General features: G+C 36.0%; 1 protein-coding gene across 7 annotated transcripts in view; it reads left to right on the top strand.

Moving 5' to 3' along the window:
* The window catches only part of LOC117412025 (chemokine-like protein TAFA-1), a 112,346-nt gene that overhangs the window by 76,502 nt on the left and 15,859 nt on the right, over window positions 1–19,985 (top strand). For 6 of the 7 annotated variants that reach the window (XR_009307457.1, XR_009307458.1, XM_058988620.1 and 3 more), the window contains one exon: window positions 14,964–15,104. Coding sequence is in view for 5 of the 7 variants with exons in the window: in XM_058988620.1 (XP_058844603.1) it covers window positions 14,964–15,104 (141 nt within the window). In the remaining 2 variants the exon portion in view is untranslated. The remainder of the gene's footprint in view (window positions 1–14,963; window positions 15,105–19,985) is intronic. The other variant, XM_058988618.1, reaches the window with a different exon arrangement.

Here is a 19,985-nt window from a genome sequence, read left to right on the forward strand (position 1 = left end):
GAATAACTGTAGCGTTCGTCAGTTTCAAGAATATATATATAGAATATATATGATATATCTATATAGATATATATATATATATATATAAACACCTCAACTACGCCATCTATAGTTTAAAGATGGATAGAACCTCTAATATGAATTAAGAGGTATGAAATATAAAATAACATGTGGTTCCCCGATACAAGCCCCTTCCATCTAAATGAAAGTGAGAGACAAAGTTTACTAGGTGAACTCACCTCTGCCCCAGACCAGACCCAACCAGGAATATCACCCAGTGAAATAAATAGTGCTCACAATACTAAACGAAATAGTGCCAAGTGCTCTAACTCTTAAATTTAGTGCATAAACAAAATATAGAAAACTGTGCATAAATAATGAGCAACAAGATAGTGGAAACAATACAAAGGAATAAAAAGAAACAATATTCAAAACACTACTGAAAAGAACCAACCCACGTGTGTGGCTGGAGCCGGAATGAGTCCAGGGGAGCAGAACGATGAAAAAGAGGGATGCACAGCTGTCCCCAATGCAGCAACCCAGCCTACCAAGCTCCCCCTAAGAAACTAATCTCAAAGCACTACTATTTTAATACACAAAAAGAGGACTCAACATAAAATGATTGAGACCTTTAAATGATGCATGACACAGAAAAGCAGTCTGGCTGACATCCTACAATGATAAAAACAAGTCAGCACAACCAATGCTCTAAAAACAATTTAAAAAATCAGCCATTTGGTTATAGAATCATTAAAAGAAAAGAACATTAAAAACAATTACCTCTGGGAGCTCAGAGAAATGGCCGTCCTGTACACAAAAATACCCAATAAAATTATATTTTAAAACAATTAAAATAGTACCAGTCACAAGAAAGAGGATTAAAACGGAGCAACCAGCTTACCTTGGAAAAAGTGGGGAAAACATGACAAAACATACAACCCAGAATCCATAACACAGTAACTAAGCAACACAGCAGACAAAGGAATTAACTCTTTTCCTGCTTTTCCAGGTGTATTTCATTTACAAGATAATTAAGCCTTGAATGCTCTTAATTATGGCCATCAGCTGTATCCTGTTATCCCCAGATATTACAATGTTATTTCAAAATTATTTTTAGCTCCTAATCAATCTTACACTGATTAATAAATCAGTTTATAATGAGATGCATGTGATTTACAAAATGCACTAATGAAAAAGGCAACCTTCCATAACCATAATAAGTAATACTGTAAAGTCTGGTGTAAAGGTCAACTCCCTTGGCAGTTTTTAGGTCAAATGAGGGAGCTACTTTTATTTGGATTTTATTTTAAAATGAAATATATATTGCAATTGCTTTCATATGCGAGAAAAAATATGAAATAAAAACTGATGCACATTTAGAATAAAAAGATTTTACAAGGACAAAAAGAGGAATGTGACTTATACAAAGATGTGATGTATATAACATATTTTATGATAACTGTCTATTTTTTTCTTTCTTTTTTTGCATAGCTTTTAAAATATTAAAACTAAGATGCTGCTAATACTAGTTATGTCAGATTCACTCCAACCCTGGCAGTAACAAATTATACTGTCCCTGTTTATTTCTTTCTGTTCTACTTTCTCTTAAATCATCAACAGACAAGTTAATGAGGAGATTGTAACTGTGTACTGAGAAGAGATACTTCTGGACGATGAAAACATAATTTACATCATGTTAGTGTGTTGTCACTGTGACACAGTCTTAACTTTCCAACAGCTAGTGTGCACCTGACCTTGGACGCATGAATTGCAACAGTAAAGTGAGACCAATTAAAAGCCATATGGTTCACTTAGATAGTTTGTAAACATCCCTTTTGTGCTCTGTTACATACAAGAAAGAAAAAAAAAACAGACTAGCCAAATTCAGAGGAATCAATTTAATGATTAGAAAATGCACTGAGTCAGAGGGGTGCTTATTCAAGTCAAAACCAATTATAACCACCCCTTAATAAAATACATTTAGCCTTTACACTGGGGTAAACTGGACTGGACGATTTATCATCACAGTGTTGTTTAACTGCTGTTTTATGCCCTTTTTACACCTCTAATATTCATGAACCCTTCTGCTGTTTCCTGCTTTGTGTATAATAGAACACAAAGCAAACAGATAACACTTTGCATTGTCTCTAACGCTGTGGTTACATAGTAATTACATTGTAAGTTCATGAGCGCCTGTGCAAATACATTGCAATTACAAAAAACACTGGCAACTGGCAATTACTATTTATTTATTTTTACAAATGAGTCATGTATTATTATTATTATTATTATTATTATTATTATTATTATTATTATTATTATTATTATATTGATTTTTCTTGCCATGTGGTTATTAATCTTTAAAACCCCTTAAACATTTTGAATTGCTCATGTAATATTATTAAAATTCCTACCATTTCATTTCTGCTGTAATGAATACTTAAACAATTCAATTAACAGGACTTTAGAAGTATTTGCTGAAACTAATAATGTATTATAATTAAACTCACATTTGTCCCTTCAGTTCACTTAGCCATACACATTTGCAATACTTGTTAAAGTGGAGTCGCAGTAATCTTTTCAATGCCTGTTTTAACTTTGCATGTGTAGTACAGAGAACAAGGCCCAATGCTCATTGCACGGCATGCCAGCTAATACTTCAGAAGGACCCGAGACCCGTTTTGTTGTACTCTTTGTCGCTGAAATTCATTTTAGAAATGATGGATTGATGGCTGTTGTGGGAAATAACACAGATGCTGGTTTATTTGCTTTTATTCTGGTAAAGAGTTTTGTGCCTGCAGTTTAATACTGAGGGAAAAGCCAGGAATCCCTGCAATTGTTTCTGCTATATATGTACAGTACATGGCTTTTTTAAAAGAAATAATTTTCTCAGTTTAGCTTGAAATGGTCAGTGTTGCTGTAGAAATACATTTTACAGAGTCAGATATTAATAACAAAAACCTTATGAAGGCCGTAGATCCAGAAACAACCGCTTATTTATTTTTGGAGTTGCACAGACCTGTTGCTGTTCCTCATCTCAAAACAGTTATTATTATTATTATTATTTATTTCTTAGCAGACGCCCTTATCCAGGGCGACTTACAATCGTAAGCAAATACATTTCAAGTGGTTTGTCTGCACTTCAAATCATTAAACAGAGCCGAAAATTGAATACATGATTAAATGGTTAATTAGCCACAGGTATATAAAAAGGGTGAGCACGGGTGTTAGTTTAGAAATGTGATGGTGAAGGAACGGTGCGGTGGACTGTGTTTGTTTTGTTGTTTTGTAGTGTTGTTTTGTATAATGTAAATAAATGCGCATGAGTGCTTGAACTGCAGCATTCTGGTATCAGTTTCCTTACCGACGCTACCCGGTCACATGGTGTCACTGGCCACGTGTTGTTCATCTAATTGTACCAGCACCTGTTACCAGTAATACTTGTAACTACACTGTAATTACACATGAACGAAATTAAAGATCCACATTTCCCTAAGTAAGTGTGATTATTAGATGTGCTTCTACAGAAAAAGGGGACAATGAATGTCATATATGAATAGTTATTATTATATGCAGTTCCAAATAATCACCTTGCAGAGCTCAATTAACCAGGCATCAGCATCATGAGGAAGTAGGACATTGTGACCTATATTTACAGTATGGAGAATACTGTAAAAAACTCAGAAGAGTATTCAGTGGTGTACTAAGGGGACAGAGCTTATCCACCTCAGTTACATTTCTTTTTTTTTTTTTATACAAAAAGGCATGAATACATTGTAAATGCGGGGGATTAAATGCACACAGAAACATAATTCTGTTAAAATATGAACACGCAGTGATCCCAGTATGCTTTTAGAGGAGATGAAGAACAAAAGCTGTAGGGCAACTCTCTGCAGGTTTGTGGTATCCATATCTAAATCAAAATCATATGGAAGAAAGGCATTAAGCATTTGGGAATGGACTGTAACATTGTAGCCTTTACAGATAACTGCTTCATTGGAGAGATAGAGTTTAAGTAACATCATCACAGTTCATTCAGCTTCCAGTTTCACTTATGAATGGAAATTGAGAGGCTGGTGTAAGGATACATGCAAAGCGATTTGCGGCTGCAAAACATCCATATTGCGGCCAAAATCAATGTTTTGCACGTGCAAACCATGTTTAGCGGCCATAAAGTGGGACTTTAGCGGCCACTAAAAATTATGGTTTGCACCAGCTATCAAATTAGCACTTTGCCACCATTAATCCATTTAAATGATGTTGAAGAAAAGAGCATGGAATTGAACGGGGATCTGGAAAAGTAAGCGGGCGCAAACATTATAATGAGATGCAAAGATTTTGACTTGCACTTGGGCAATTGCTGACCCTCTGAAAAATTATAAGGTGCAAATCATTTGAGAAGCGAGTAATTAAGAACTGTATAAAACCACACACCTTCAGAGACCTGTCATTGACCTCAGGATGGCTGCTGCGGTACACTTCCTTGCTTGGCTCTTGTTGAGGACAGGCAGGAAAACCTTCGGAGGAGAAGGACAAGACGAAGAAGACCCAGTTATCCTAGACCTAAAAGCTGAATTTCACGTTTCGCCACCTGGTTGACTGTCCTGGTAACACCGACAGCGTTGACTTTCTCCACTATAGAGGACCATATGGCCTCTTTGGTAGCACTACTGATGTTGGCTGAGGCTTTTCTAAATAACTCAATTTCTTGCTGAGTGACCTCAGCAGTAAGGACTCTCAGCTCCTCCTCAGAAAACTTTTCTTTTCTTTTCCGTGCACCAAGAGGACTTTGTTGCCCTTCCTCTGACATTTGTTTTTGTTTGGTTTGATTTTCATGCTCCACAAATCTCATACAGCACCTCTGTACTCCTAACTCAACTCAACTCTAGGCTGTAAGTGCGGCCGCTAAATAGCCCGATGCACAGGCGGTGCTCATTGCAACCCTCATTATCATGATTGCAGCTCATTATTAGTGCATGTTGAGTAATTTGAATTGCTCTTAAGCTTACATAGGCCGCAGTGCAAAACAATTGCCTGGCCGCTAGGCAATTTGGATTTTGCAGCGTCATATTTTATTAGTTTAGTTAGTTTCATTTTGTATTTCCCAGAAGTCTAGTACAAAAGAGACAAATGAACAGTCGGATGATTTTTGCCAGCAAAATGTTTAAGAATGTACTTAACACAAAATAATGTAGTCCTGTATATGTTGGATGTTTTTATAAAGACTTCTATTGATTGTTTTCTGGTCCAGCAAACATTCAAGACCTGAAAAAACAGCTATATGTGTTATGTTTTTGGAAGAATACTGATACCTTGTCATTTTCTTATGGTTACATTTCACTATCGCTTATCTATTAATTGTCCAGTAACATGCAACTGAACTCAATAAATTGCATACAGCATTTCAATAACATACATATGTCATGCAAAATCTAGCTCGATTCAGTGAGGAAGCAACGCCATTTCAGAATACAATATGAATGTGAAAGGGTACTCATATTATGCTCTATTCACAATTTTTCCATCGCAGATATCTGAAGAGTCCCACCTGCTTGTAATCTGATAATATTTTTCATTACTGCCATTGAACCCAAGGCACATATCTGTCAATGAGATCCCTTTGAGTTAAGAGGCTAGTTTCACAATGATCCAATCTGTCCTCTACAATATCTGCTGAGGACTTTTTTTTCATCCACAGAATTTTCTTAATTTCATACAAGAAGATCATTTACAATTCAAAGGGGAATTTTATTGTGCACAATGTGCTCAAATACCTTTCAACTGGAATTGAAATAGGGAATATATATTTCTTTTGTATTGATAGATTATACTGCATCACGTAGCAATTGGTCAGTTGACACTTAATCCCTACTTTACTTGAGGAAATGAGACTAATAGCATCCACTGGCTCATACATCATAAATCAAATGCAATAGAAATTCAAGGATCGTATTATTGAGGTTATATAAAAAAAAAAGAAGAGAAATCCTCAAGAGGAATCTACACACAAATGTGAAGCTATAGTCTATAGCATCAAAAGTTACAAATATAGGGGCTCCTGAGTGGCGCATCCAGTAAAGGCACTCAGCGTGGAGTGCAGGATGCGCCCTATAGCCTGGAGGTCGCCGGTTTGAGTCCAGGCTATTCTACTGCCGACCGTGGACAGGAGTTCCCAGGGGGCGGCGCACAATTGGCTGAGCACCACCCGGGGGTGGGGAAGGCTTAGGTCGGCCAGGGTGTCCTCGGCTCACTGCGTACCAGCGACCCCTGTAGACTGGCTGGGCGCCTGCAGGCCTGCCTGTAAGTTGCCCAGAGCTGTGTGGTCCTCTAACTCTGTAGCTCTGAGGCGGCTGCATGGCGGACCTGCAGAATGAAAAGCGGATGGACGTCTGACGGTACACGTTTCGGAGGACACGTGTGACCGTCTTTGTCCCTCTCGAGTCAACATGGGGGTAGGAGAGGTGAGCCTGGTTGACATAAACAATAATTGGGCTTACCAAATTGGGGAGAAAATAAGAAAAATAATTGGCGATTCCAAATTAATTTTTTTTTTTTAGTTACAAATATCTTGAATTAAGTTGGGGTTCCTGCCTTCTACTCCAATCCTTATATTAATCCAGAGCTAAGCAAGTGGGAAGTCATAGGATTGAATTGTGGTTCGACCTTTGTCTAATGTTACATTTATATTAGGCTCACATTTTTCATTTGTTTAGACCTGTTTCAATCTAATCAGTCCATGCTTTCTTGGTTCTTACTTTCACATAATGAGGTACACTCAAGGTTTTTTTTCTGAATTTCTTTGATGTGAATGTCTGTGAGCTGTCAATGTGAAGTCACGTTCGCACACAATCACTCATCTGTTTTGTGCAAATTTCAATCCAAACTACCATACGAGAATAATACATTACTAATAAATCCCCCACTTTGAGGTACTTACTGTAGATTCACCTGCTATCCGCTCAGATCCTGAACCAGCTTTAAGTACCAGAATCTATCCTACCCATAAACAGCTTGAAAGCTGGTCCAGATTAATTTTCCACCCCTAGAAAACAAAGTAGCCATCAGGCATGATGTACTAAAATAAAACACAAACACATGTATCACAGCTCTATAACATTCACTAACTTGTGTCAGCTTCAACTGATACATTTCATTGCTTTGTTATCATGTGACATTTCTTGTCTTATTTGCAGACTCCATAAAGGTATGTCATTATGTTGACTTGACCCTGACTTGAAAATTGTTCTAATAATGCAAAAGCACAAATACTTTAACGTGGCAGATGACTCAGTACAAGTTCTGGCACAGCTATGGGATCTGTGACAAGATGCATCACGTATGCTTTATTATGAAACGGTTTGTTGGAATGCTGCATGCAGATTGGTCCATCAGTGTTCCAAGCCGTTACAGTATCTAGCACAATATCACGATTAGGCACTACTTAGGAACAAACGCAAATCATTGCACCTGTGCTAACCACGTATCACTGCGCCATCAAAATAAAAAAAATAAAAAACACCTGTCAAAATACCTGCTGTCATGGAAGATACTAAAGACATCAAGGTGTCTTGTAATATCTTACAGTTTATATTAATTTGCACTACGATCCAGTTTGCTATTTTAAACAAGACGCTGTTTTGGTATTTTATTTGTAGTACATACCAGTCATTTCCTGTAACTTCAGTCGGATCCAGTTGTCAGATATTCAGTTTTATTTCCCTCATTTCAGTTGGTATCAGCCATCGTTTTGTCAAACTGACTCTTTAATTAATTTTTAACTATGGATATTTTTATATTTTCCGACAGTATTTACATTATTACATGCAATGTCTTAACCATCTGACTCTCGCTTTTCTTCACTGACTCTCTTTACAGGTAGAGAAATGTAACATTGACGTGCTAGGAAAAAAAAAATTGGGCTGTTAATGCTTAAATGACTGGCTTTCTGAAAAAAAATATACAATTTGACTTTAAATGAATTACTTAATAATCATCATCCCAACAAAGCACCTTAAACTCTTGTGCTGTCTGGTATATGCTAGAGCCAATGGGAGTGAATTACCTAGCAACAATGTTACCTAGAATATGCAAGGATAATAAAAACAAGGATTGGACAGAGAAAATGGCATGTTATTATTATTTGTTTATTTAGCAGACGTCTTTATCCAAGGCAACTTACAGGAGACTAGGGTGTGTGAACTATGCATCAGCTGCAGAGTCACTTACAATTACGTCTCACCCGAAAGACAGAGCACAAGGAGGTTAAGTGACTTGCTCAGGGTTACACAATGAGTCAGTGACTGATGTGGGATTTGAACCGGGGACCTCCTGGTTACAAGCCCTTTTCGTTAACCACTGGACCACACAGCCTCCTATGAGTCACACTATTTCATTCTGCAAATATTATGACATTGCATCATAAACCCAAGGCACATGCAGGAATTTATAAATTGGCGCGAATGTGATATAAAGTGGTACTGCAGCTTGAAGTGTTTTGGTTACTTCAACCATATCGCACCAGCACTTGAGAAAAACAGCAACCTTGCCACTGCCAATGTCGAGATGTATTAAAAAAGCAGGCTGTCAAATGTAACAGTGTGTTTAAATTCATGCAGATTTAAAAAGGGGTATGAACTCATATACCCAGAGGCAGCTGAAAACATTTCAGAAGGTGTAAACAACCTGTTACTTTATGGATATTATAATTAGCACAATCCAAATAGAGTCAGACAAGGCGTTTTTCGTTTTTTCATTGCAGAGATGAAAATACAGCTTAGCACAAAATTAAAGCCAACATTTGAGCAATAAGACTCAATTATACTGTAAGAGCAATCTTTGCCTTTCATGAGTAATTATGTTTCAGGAGGTATGGGAGATATTAGTAGAGTATTTTACTAGACTATAGTGTCTGCTTTAGAGATAATAGACAACAGGATGGTTTGTGGGTGAGTGCAAGAGCCAAGTTGAGTTCTGCTCATCTTAGATTTAAATTTGCCAAACAGAGATAGGGTTAAGATTCTAGAACAGAAAAAAAGGAAAATAAGCAAACAGGTAACACTTTACATGGTCTCTAACAACACTGTGGTTACATAGTAATTACATTGTAAGTACCCAAACATGTGCAAATATATTGTGGTTACACAAACACTAGCAACTGCCAATAGATATGTATTTTCTTAACTGAGCAGGCGGAGACACTCAGACTACACAACCGTGTGAAGACTACTTATTGAACAGATCTGGGTACTAAGATCAAAGTTCATTTGAAAAGTGCACTATTGTTCAGGATGGAACACTTTATTGTTTTTGACCTCTAAAATGCCTTGAAAGTTTTTTTTAACAAAGTCAGATGGGATGTTATCCACACTTGAGCGGTTAATTTCTTCAGCACTACTGGTCTTTGGTAAAGACTTTTAATTGGATTTAGGTCTGGGCTCCAGACATGATGACAGAACAGCATTGATTCTAGTGCTTTCTTAAAGTCAATTAATTTAAATGTGTGTTCATTATCTTGCTGAAAAGTAATCCTTTATTCCATTAAAAGGCTAAAGAGAAATCTTTAGTTCAGTTCAGTTTGTATATTTATTTTTCAGATGTTTTGCATACCAATAGTTTATTATGTTTTCTAGCAAATCACTAGATTTCGTTAATCAAAGTCTCACTTTTCAACTACAATAGGTTCCTACAATGTGTATTTTGTGGATCTAAATTTCAGGTGTCAATTTCTTTCCGTGTAAACGATGCGCAATCTAGCACTAAAACATTTCTATATTTATTTCACACTTCTGTTTTGTCTGTTGAAATTGCAATTTGTACCTTAATAAACATGCAGGTTCAAATGCTGTGTAGTGTTAATGCCACTACAAGTATTATGTATCCATTCACTTTAGAAAATGCAGCCTTGTAATATATCTTTCCATACACATTACTTACAATATCGATGGCAAAGTAATGTTTTTGTACTAAAATGCGGTCAATGCACATTGGTAATCCATTGCACCACCATGGTACCAAGTGTGCTAATGTATACTGTGCAATATTTTGATCAAAATCTATTGCATTTACATTGCTAGTATTACTGTGGCTGGCTAATGGTTCTGCTTGGGTTTCTTCAGAGTAAAACGCACAGGGATTCTATGATGTTTCAATGTTTTCTGTAATGGGTCTCTGCTTTTGTGATATTACCAGTAGTGTTTGTTTGTTTTTAGCACTTGTAAATTCATGGTTAGTGATGGATAATGGCACTGGCACAGTCCTGACATATACATCCGGTCTACACCATTCATTCTTGAGCCTCTCCCAACAATAAATACCAAATAAATGGATTCCAGTACATTTTTAATACCAGCTATTGTGATGTGATCTTTAATCATGTAGCAGCAGTTAGCCAAGGTACTGAGAGAACTCTTTATTCAGGTTTTCTCTGCACATAGTTATTTATTGTAGGTTTCTTTTTATAACCCTGCATACAGCAGGTGTTGGAAGTGGGTAATTTTAAATTGTGTGGGGAGAGCAATATATTTATCATGGTTTCATTATTAGTTGTTGTAGTTGGCCAAGTAGCGGCAATCAGTTTTATTTAAAGGCTCCAGTTTGTAGTAATATTTATTTTAAATACAAAATGTGTCTAAGTCTTGAAATAATGATCTAAATAGTAGTGGATACTCTTTAAATACTCTTACATCATTAGATTATGATCCCTCCATGGTGTTCTCCAAAGCCTACATTTGACACTATAATACACTAAAATGACACATGTAAGATTACAGATCTTTTGCTTAGAGACTCTGGAACATGTGTTTATTTACACTATTAAAATCATGTATTCAAATGAATTACCTAACTTCAGTACTCTGTTATAATGTTGTCATTGAGCAGACACAACACATTCAGAAAAATAAAAGTAATTCATGAACACAGCCGATAAGGTCTGCAATTTTCCCCTTCAGGGCTTATGTCACCTTGAATAAATACGCTCATTAAGCTGAACAGGAAAGTGTAAATATAAATAATTGTAGCCTCAAAGATTATAGGTGTTCCCTTGAGAAGTATTAACCATCAGCAAGAATTAATTCCTGAAACTGTCTTCACAATATGTTGAGAAAGGGAACTTTTCTGTTAATTTTAATGTAGCTATTAGTTTAATGCCACAGTCAGTACAATGTATGTTCAGATCTCAGGGCTATGCTTTAATCATTTAGAAATTCAATGTATTCAGAGGTAAGCTCCTCACCCTTAAAGCTGTCTTCGTGCCATGTCACTGAGACATCTAAGCATGATGCTGTTCCTTGTACAGGAGGATCTTATGAATGTCACAAGGCTTTGCTTTAGCTTAGAAACTAAATAGAAATTAAAGGAGGAAAATCACTGTTTTCCCCCCAAATGGTGTCAATCTTATATTCTAGCATCTTAACCAAGGACAATGTTGCAGCTATACACAACCCTGCAATAGATATGGGGACGGTATTGGACACAGCATGTCTCAGTACTAGTTAGAAAGTAATGTATGTAAAATATATATATATATATATATATATATATATATATATATATATATATATATTACTTAACAATGGGATGCATTGCACCTTTAAGTAAGGGTGCAGATATAAAACATTATTATAAATCCTTTTGAAATATTGGGAACTGAATGAGAAATGAATTCCAGACCAAAGCTGTCATATTTTAGAAAATATAACTAAAACGGAATACATTTCAATGATGCTTTACATCCTGTTACAGTCCATTGCATATGTATTGTTGGGCATTTTTCCAAGTCTAAACCCTTAAAGTCCAGGGTAATTGAAAAGCTACAAGCTACTATACAGAAGTCACATCGAGGTTTCTTATTCATCCGGGGGTCTGCTCCAAACAACAGAAGTACATTCCAAAGATGTGCTCTTAAAAGGCAAACTGTAATATCTATCAAAGGCTGTTGTGAGTACAGAGTGTCTGGAATGCAACAACCAACTGTCTGTTTGCCCATGCATTCATGCATGAAGCTGTTCATTATATAGGACCAACCATGGGAGGGTCCATTAAGTTGAGCTAATTTCAGGCACAGATGGTTCACAATAGTTTAATGTCTGCTTGGTGGCCAGAATAAGTGACTTGTGCATGGCCTTAGACTTCCCAAGCACTTATAAGCAGTCAAGGAGGAAATAAAAAGGTGTTTATCATTTTGATAAACAACCACCCTCAATGCTGCAGGATGCTATGTGTAACTCAGAAGAGTCAAATACTATTAAATTATCATCAGCGGCAATGGCAGAAGTTATAAGTTCTGCTACCTGAGTTATAGTTAATGGCTTTTACAATGTCTAACACAAATCAGGTTTGCAGTTTGGCTTTTTAATGTTGCTTTACTGATAACATTTTACCACTGTCCAGGGAAGGTATTTTTTCAGAAAACGCATACTTTCACACAGCTGTTTTTACATCAGCATACTGATGTGGAGTACACAGTTTTAAGTGTGTGTGTATATATAGAGAATAATAGATGGATTTCAGTGAGTTACATGGAAATAATTTCATTAAGGGTTTCTGTGATGTCATAAATTACGAGACCAAAGGTCAAGTAATTTATAAACTGTCATTAATGAATATTTCTGTACTCTGGGTGTTGTCGAATGATTGAAAATAAGACATTTTCTGTTTCAATAGAAAGTGATGGTCTCAAGGAGTCGAATGGGTCAAAGTTCAAGTATATTTTCCTCGCTATATAGTATATTTTCCGTAGCTACTTTGGTATTATGTCTTTTTTTTTCGAATGGCTCAGTATGCAAATATAGCCTTCATCCATATATTTATATATATATGATTTTTTATATATATATATGATTTTTGGATAACAGTTGCACAAGAATCGTAATACTTGGTCTGTTGATTTAAGCAAACACAAAGTTTTTGCACAATAAATTCAACTAAAATATTAACACTAATCTTAGACTACCTTACCTAAAATAACATTGGATAGTCCAAGATTAGTGACAATCGGGGTGTGTGAAACAGATACCCATTATCTCTGCATTTCAAGACAACAAATCATTCTTTTATAACAGAATGGAAGCAATTGACCCTGGGTTGAATGAGCTGTGAAAACATGTTGGACAGAGTGGTTGGGAAATAATATTAGCAAAAAGTTACATCAAAAGGGTTTTTAGATGAATGTGTCTTCATTTAGCATTAACAATAATGCCTCAAACTAAGATTATAATTTGTGCAGCAGTTAACATCATGCTTCATGTAGATTGGGTAGATGTATGAGTATCTCATTTACATGGAATGTCACTGGATTACTTTAAGGCATGCATTTCCAAATGGTGCAGCACCTGATTATTTAAAAATAGCACTAGAGAGGATGTAAATGAATTACCTGCTAAGTAATACAGAACAATGGCTAGAGTCATTAAAAAAGCAAAAGGGAAAGACATGGACATCATTTATACTGAGTGTTACTGTATGAAAATCATGTCAAGCTTTTCTGAGAATGTCTTTCTTTCATGTAAACCTTGAAAAAGCTCAGCCCAAGACACATTAAATGTGTAATCTCGAGGCAACGTTTAAACTTGTGCTCAAGTTGCTGTGTAAATGTACACTCACTTTCAGGCATGTGAAGAAATTGCAATTCACGTTTGGCTGTTTCAGGCTGAAAAAATAAACACAATAAGTATGACATCATTTGCGGTGTCCCTCCGGTAGCATTTCAATGTATGTTTTGCATTTCATTTTATCAAACCTGCGTACAGTGGGTACTTAAACTAGGTGACTTAACAGAGCAACACCATAAACATTAATGCTGAAAGACTTAACCTAGATGCGACAGACACTTAAAATACGTTCAGTGGGTTAATCCAGAACTTTAAACACTGCTTGCATTTATACAATGCAATTTCTGATTAAATGCCAATTCATAATGCTTAATTATTCCTACAAATAGGAGTTATGACTATTTATTCTAAAAAGGTCATGTTTGATTAATTGCAGGTAAAATGTTATTTGGTCTGTAAACCCACATTTTAATGCAGTGGTGTAAATTCGTTTCAAAAGTGAGGGGGACAGTTTCTGTAGCTGATGCATGCATAGAACTTATTCTATCTGAAATAATGAAAAAGTGAGGGGGACCCCCCATGTCCCCCCTGTAAATTATGCCTATAGTTTAATGTTTAGAGGAATGGGGATTTAGTTATGTATACAGTACTGTACGTTCCTTGGCTGGTTGAGAAGGCCAGCAAATTAAGGGTTCTTTTGAGCAACTCTGCCGGTCAAATTAGCTCTGTGCTTTGTAATTGTATGAGGGTTCACTGTGATCCCATTGCCTATTTTTGAAAGTTGCAATCATTTGCCATGATGAATCTTACAATCTTGCTGTCTCTCTAAGCCTCTCTAATTAATTTTCCATCTCTCGGTTTGTTTGTAGTTCCTTTACCACGGAGTTGATTGGCGGGTTTATTTTTTCCTCAGCTTTGCGGAACCTGTCCCATTCTCTCAATATTGTTTGAGTTAAATCTGCAGGGCTTTCTCAGTGGAAGAAATAAGAATTACATCTTTTATTAACCCGTATACTGCAGATCGAGGTGCAAATGGAACCTCTGTGTCATTGGTTCATTCAGGTTTTGCAGGGGACAAGGATAAGTTGTCCCTCAGGGCCCTTTCCATTCCAGTCTGCTTAATGCACTGTAAACTTGTAAAGCACTGTAACTCGATTTATGACCAGCTCACCAATAACACCACTGTCTAGTAATCATGTCTGTATTTAAATATATATATCATAACAAATCTGTACTCCTAAAACAAGGATGCTGAGATATCTTTGCAGCAGCTTCTTAAGCAGCATTTTCTTTTTACCTGTTTTTCCCCCAAGGCAGCTTGATCAGCTCTAAATATGTGTTTTCCTACATTTTGTTTTTTCAATTATATGGCACTATAGGCAAGCATTACCAAACGTTCTTTTCTGTTGGCAGAAGGAGGTACGTGTGAGGTGATAGCCGCACACAGGTGCTGTAACAAGAACCGAATTGAAGAAAGGTCACAAACAGTAAAGTGCTCCTGTCTACCAGGGAAAGTCGCCGGGACAACGAGAAACAAACCCTCCTGTGTTGATGGCAAGTACATTTCTTTTCACTTTAATGCTTAAATAATAGTAATATTTTACTATAGAGGTTTTAGTATGACTTGTAAGTGCAATCGTTTAAATGGTAAAAGACACAGAAGTTTTAGAGACAAGAAAAAATGATAGATGGGCAGGTGTTTCTTTTTCTTTTTTTTTTAAACAAAAGAACATTCTATCCTGGAAGGTTTTTATTGTAGAGAATTCATGCTTAGTAATTGTACTTTTAACATGATTTATTTATTATTTCAGTTTTTATAAAAGTTATTTCTTAAGGATAATCCCCTTGAGAAATAACATGTTGTTAGTGGGAGGGCCCTAAGTCACTCGACATATACTGTATACAGGAATACACCCTGACAATGTCTGCATACAGTACATGCAAGATAATCATTCTACTGGAAAGCCAGATTACAGTCTTTAAGCAGAGTGGATGACTCAGAGCTCTAGTCTGAAATCATGGACTAAATATATGTTCTCAGTATGGTTTAATACAGCATAATTGGAACTGAATTATGTATCCAGTTGGCTAGACAAAAGTGTAAATTATTGATAAATTCAAAAAAGAGAAAGCAACAATAATGAAAGCACATTCAATTCACACTTTTGAATGTCAAACATATGCTACATAGACAAACTAATCCAAATACAAGTGACATACTGTGTATATTGAAATGATCTCAAACAGTGTCAAATCATAATCCAGTCTTGTAACTCACAAACCGGACACATTGCAATCCTAAATCATAAGGGAATTGATAAATCATCAGCTGGATACATAGACAGCTCACAGTTTCGATCATGACCCCACCAGGTAATGTATGCACTGGAAATAATTCCTGAATCAGGGGTTAAGAGAATCCCACAGTGTTGATCAACAAAGAGTGATGTAGTTAGTGGGGAAGGGGAAGCAGTATTTATTTTCTAACAAAAAGTGCTGACCTCTTTCCTCAGGAGTGTAGCCCTGCTGTGCATTGACGAACAGTTATTTGTTAAAAAAAAAAAAAGCGTCCCTCTAGATGTCTGTTTTTCTATATATAAAGTATAAAATTAGTACTTGTGTTATGTTGTTATTTGTATTACACATCAAAACACATATGAAGAGCATTTGCATAGGAAAGTAAAGTAAATGTACAATTTACCATCAACATGGCCTAGTTGAGCATTGACTGAATTAGTGAATTGTGAAATAATGCATTGTAATAATAAATCAGTTTCATCTGGATTAATCTGGTAAGCATACCCCTTCAACAAATTAAGCAATTTATCGTTTTATATAATAATTGATCTAAAGTGTCTTAAAATCTCTGCATACTTTTAAATTAAAGTATTTTTTTTTTTTAAATGTGAAATAGCTTGCATAATTCAGAGCTTTAATCATATTCCTGCCAAAGCAGCACAAATCCCTTGAGCTTGTGAAACAACTCCTACCAGTATTTCTATTTGTATCTGTCAATTCATAACCCTAACAGATCCCCAAAAAAGCCTTTTGGTACTATCAGAAATTGAGATAGGAGATTGTTTGAACTTGGATGTGTACTATGCACCTGTGCCTGAAACAGGAACAGGAATCTAATCCTTTCCTGGGACATTATTAAAAAGTATGAGAAGTATACTGCGTGCATTTTTAAAATGGTTTTACTAAGGTGATGAGTCTGTTAATATCACTTATTACAGCTAAATTATTTACACATAGGCAGTGATCTCTGTCCTAAAACCTACATTTGTAGAGGGGTTTCACTTCAAAGTAATCAATAGAGGTAGTTTTGCTCAGTTTTGTATTTCTTCACAGTTTGGGAAAAATGTGATTTGAAATCCAAAGAGTCAGCTGTTCGTCCCTCTGGCCCTGCTGCGGCCTAGATAAGCAGAAATCTCGGGGCCCAATGTTATTAATGTGCTGTCTTTATGAGTAACGAGCCAGCTTGGAGAATTATTTCACACTCGTGGGAAAATCTATGGGCCCTGTCCTTTTTCAACACTGCTGGAAGCAATGCAGGAAATCCGCACTTTTCAATTTGGTGAATCTGGATGACTGTATTTATAGAAAGTGTAGGCTACAGTGTTCTTTGGTATGGTGATTTAGTTTAGGCCTTACAGTGTCTTTTTGTGCTAGTATTGAGCCTTCTTTTTTTTTTTTATAGGTGACCTTATTAGACACTACCCTTAACTGACCTTGAATCACCAATATATATATATATATATATATATATATATATATATATATATATATATATATATATATTGTACATTATACTGGTTCTAAGCATGTGTTGATATATTAGTAATCTAGTTGTTAACAGTTAAAAGAGGGCTGACTGTACCAATAATTGTTCTTACTTCTTATTAGCACGAGTAACATTGTCAGCGATCACTCTTCTCGTGTGTTGAAGAATGTTTTGTTCTTTACTTGCATACAAGGTTTTAATAATTTAATAATCAGTTTAAGTGTATTTAGGGACACAATGTAAGTTGTAACCACACATTTCATGTGAATACTTTATTTATTTAAATTTTCTTAGAAAAAAAAAAGGCTATGGCATTTGTCTGGAAACTTAATGTCACAATATGTGTGACCTTTATCCAGTCTCAGACTAATTATCATGTTGCAGTTATTGATTAACAGCTTTGTGGCAAAAAAAAAAAAAAAGTTTTAGCTCAGTCAAGCGAAACTGCTTTGCCCACAGTGTTGTATTTTATTGATACCTGCTTTTGAACAATTTGGGAAAAATATTGGGTTAAGACTCGATTTTCATGGCATACAAGCAAAACACCTCTTCCCATGTATATTTGACCATGTGGAACATCTGTGATTGTAATTGATGGAGAATAAACCCTTCTGTTCAGCCAGAGGCTATTTACAGCGTGGGTGACAAGTTGTCAATCTGAATCTGATGGTTTTTGTGAGGAAAGAAATACCCAGGAACACCATATCGTTGTTAACATATTTTAACTTGGAAATAGCACACGTTACAGAGGAGATCTATGGGTATAACAAATTAATGAAATCTATACTTATAGAGCAAAATAACACGAATTTCCTGGTGGTATTAGAATTTAAATAAAGCCCAAAACTACATGTTTGTAATGATATTCGAACTTTGAGAAACAATGAATTGGAAAACACAACTAGATGGGTAACTAACTGCGTAATATTAAATTGTATGATTCATCGCCAGGCACTGGCAGGTACAAATCTGTGTGAGGACCTCAATGAAATGCTGAGCACAGTAGTTACAACTGTAAACTACATTAAAAGGTCGGTCACTTAACAATCGACTCTTTGCTGAGACGTGTGAAGATGAAGCTCACCAAACGCTCCTGTTATTTCACAGCGAGGTTTGATGGCTTTCACGTGGGAAAGTGTTAGTTCGTTTTGTTGAACTCAAAGAAAAGGTCAAAACATTTTTAGAACTACATAAATCTGCTTTATTGACTCAGCTAACTGAAAAGTTTCTAATTAAAACTGTGTACCTAGCAGACATTTTTAGTCTTTTCAATGTTACAAGGGGCCGACATGAACATATACTGCAATGCAAGGAAGCAATTGATGCTTTTATTCGAAAACTGGACTTACAAATTGCCAAACTTGACAAAGGAGACCTCCGTCAGTTTCCTTTGCTTTCAAAAGAACTTCAGGGCAAACAACACACAGATCTCTTTGTGATGTTTGTCAACCACATAAAAGCACTTCAAAAGGAACTCAATTCAAGGTTCTCAGACGTGGAAGACTTTTCTAAAAATACATGGGTGTTGGATCCTTTTCTAGCTAAAACAGAGGAAGTGGCAAACCTGAATTGTGAAGATGAACTTACAGATCTCCAAGAAAATTCACTGTGCAAACGATACTTTCAGGAGTATGGCTACCAAAAATTTTGGCTTGCTAAGGGAGCAAGTGTTGCACCCACATTAACTTTGCAAGCAACCACTAGAATCCTTCTCCTGTTTGTAACCACATACCTGTCCAAGACTGCATTCAGTGCACTGGTGAGCATCAAAACCAAAGCTTGCAACAGATTATATATGCACGGTGATTCTCAATGCTTGTAAAAGATCTTCAAGCTCAGGGTTTTCACTAACGGCAACGGAACAGATATGTATAATTTTGATACATGCAATTTTACACTGTTGTTTATATTCTGTAGATATATATGTATAATTTACAGTATATAGCCTATACTGCTTTATACAATGACAATTGCGAGTTAGTACATGGAAAATCTCTATACAAAATTACAGTTGCAAAAAGGACAGAAATATACCCATAGTGGTCAATTTTCAACCCCCCTCAATTGTCGGCCTGCAACCCCTGTATAAAGCCCATCGTACAGGAATATTTGAGGTGCAAGGAGGAAAAGTATGTTTAATTTCTGGGCAAATCAGGTTAGAACTGCTATTAAACAGCATTGATATGATTTAAATATGAAGCACACAAAGTCTCATCTAAAATAGCAAATGCATTATCAAAAGCTCTGTCATCAGGGGGTTAAATGAGGTTGCTCAACCAGGATTAAACAAAAAAACAACAATTGAGCATGAAGAGAACCCACATATTATAAAAATGTAATATTAAGAAACAGTAGATGGTATAAAAGCATCCCTTAAAGTAATTCATTATGCACTCAGCCAAGCTACCCACGATTTGAAAACTCCCTCTAGACAGAACAAATCCTAATACAAATTATAATCTTCTAACCAGTCGGCTCTGGCATTACAAAGAAATAGAAGTGGTAAATATCCATGTCTGCACCTCCAGATGATCACATCATGTAAAGGATTATTATGGTCATCTGGATGCTGCTATTTTGCATCATAATGGAAACTTTGTTCATAGAAAGGAGAGTGTTTCCTGTTGTAATTATAGTGGTGCAGTAGGGAC

The sequence above is a fragment of the Acipenser ruthenus genome, chromosome 16 (assembly GCF_902713425.1).
Source record: "Acipenser ruthenus chromosome 16, fAciRut3.2 maternal haplotype, whole genome shotgun sequence".
In the NCBI taxonomy this organism is placed as follows: domain Eukaryota; kingdom Metazoa; phylum Chordata; class Actinopteri; order Acipenseriformes; family Acipenseridae; genus Acipenser; species Acipenser ruthenus.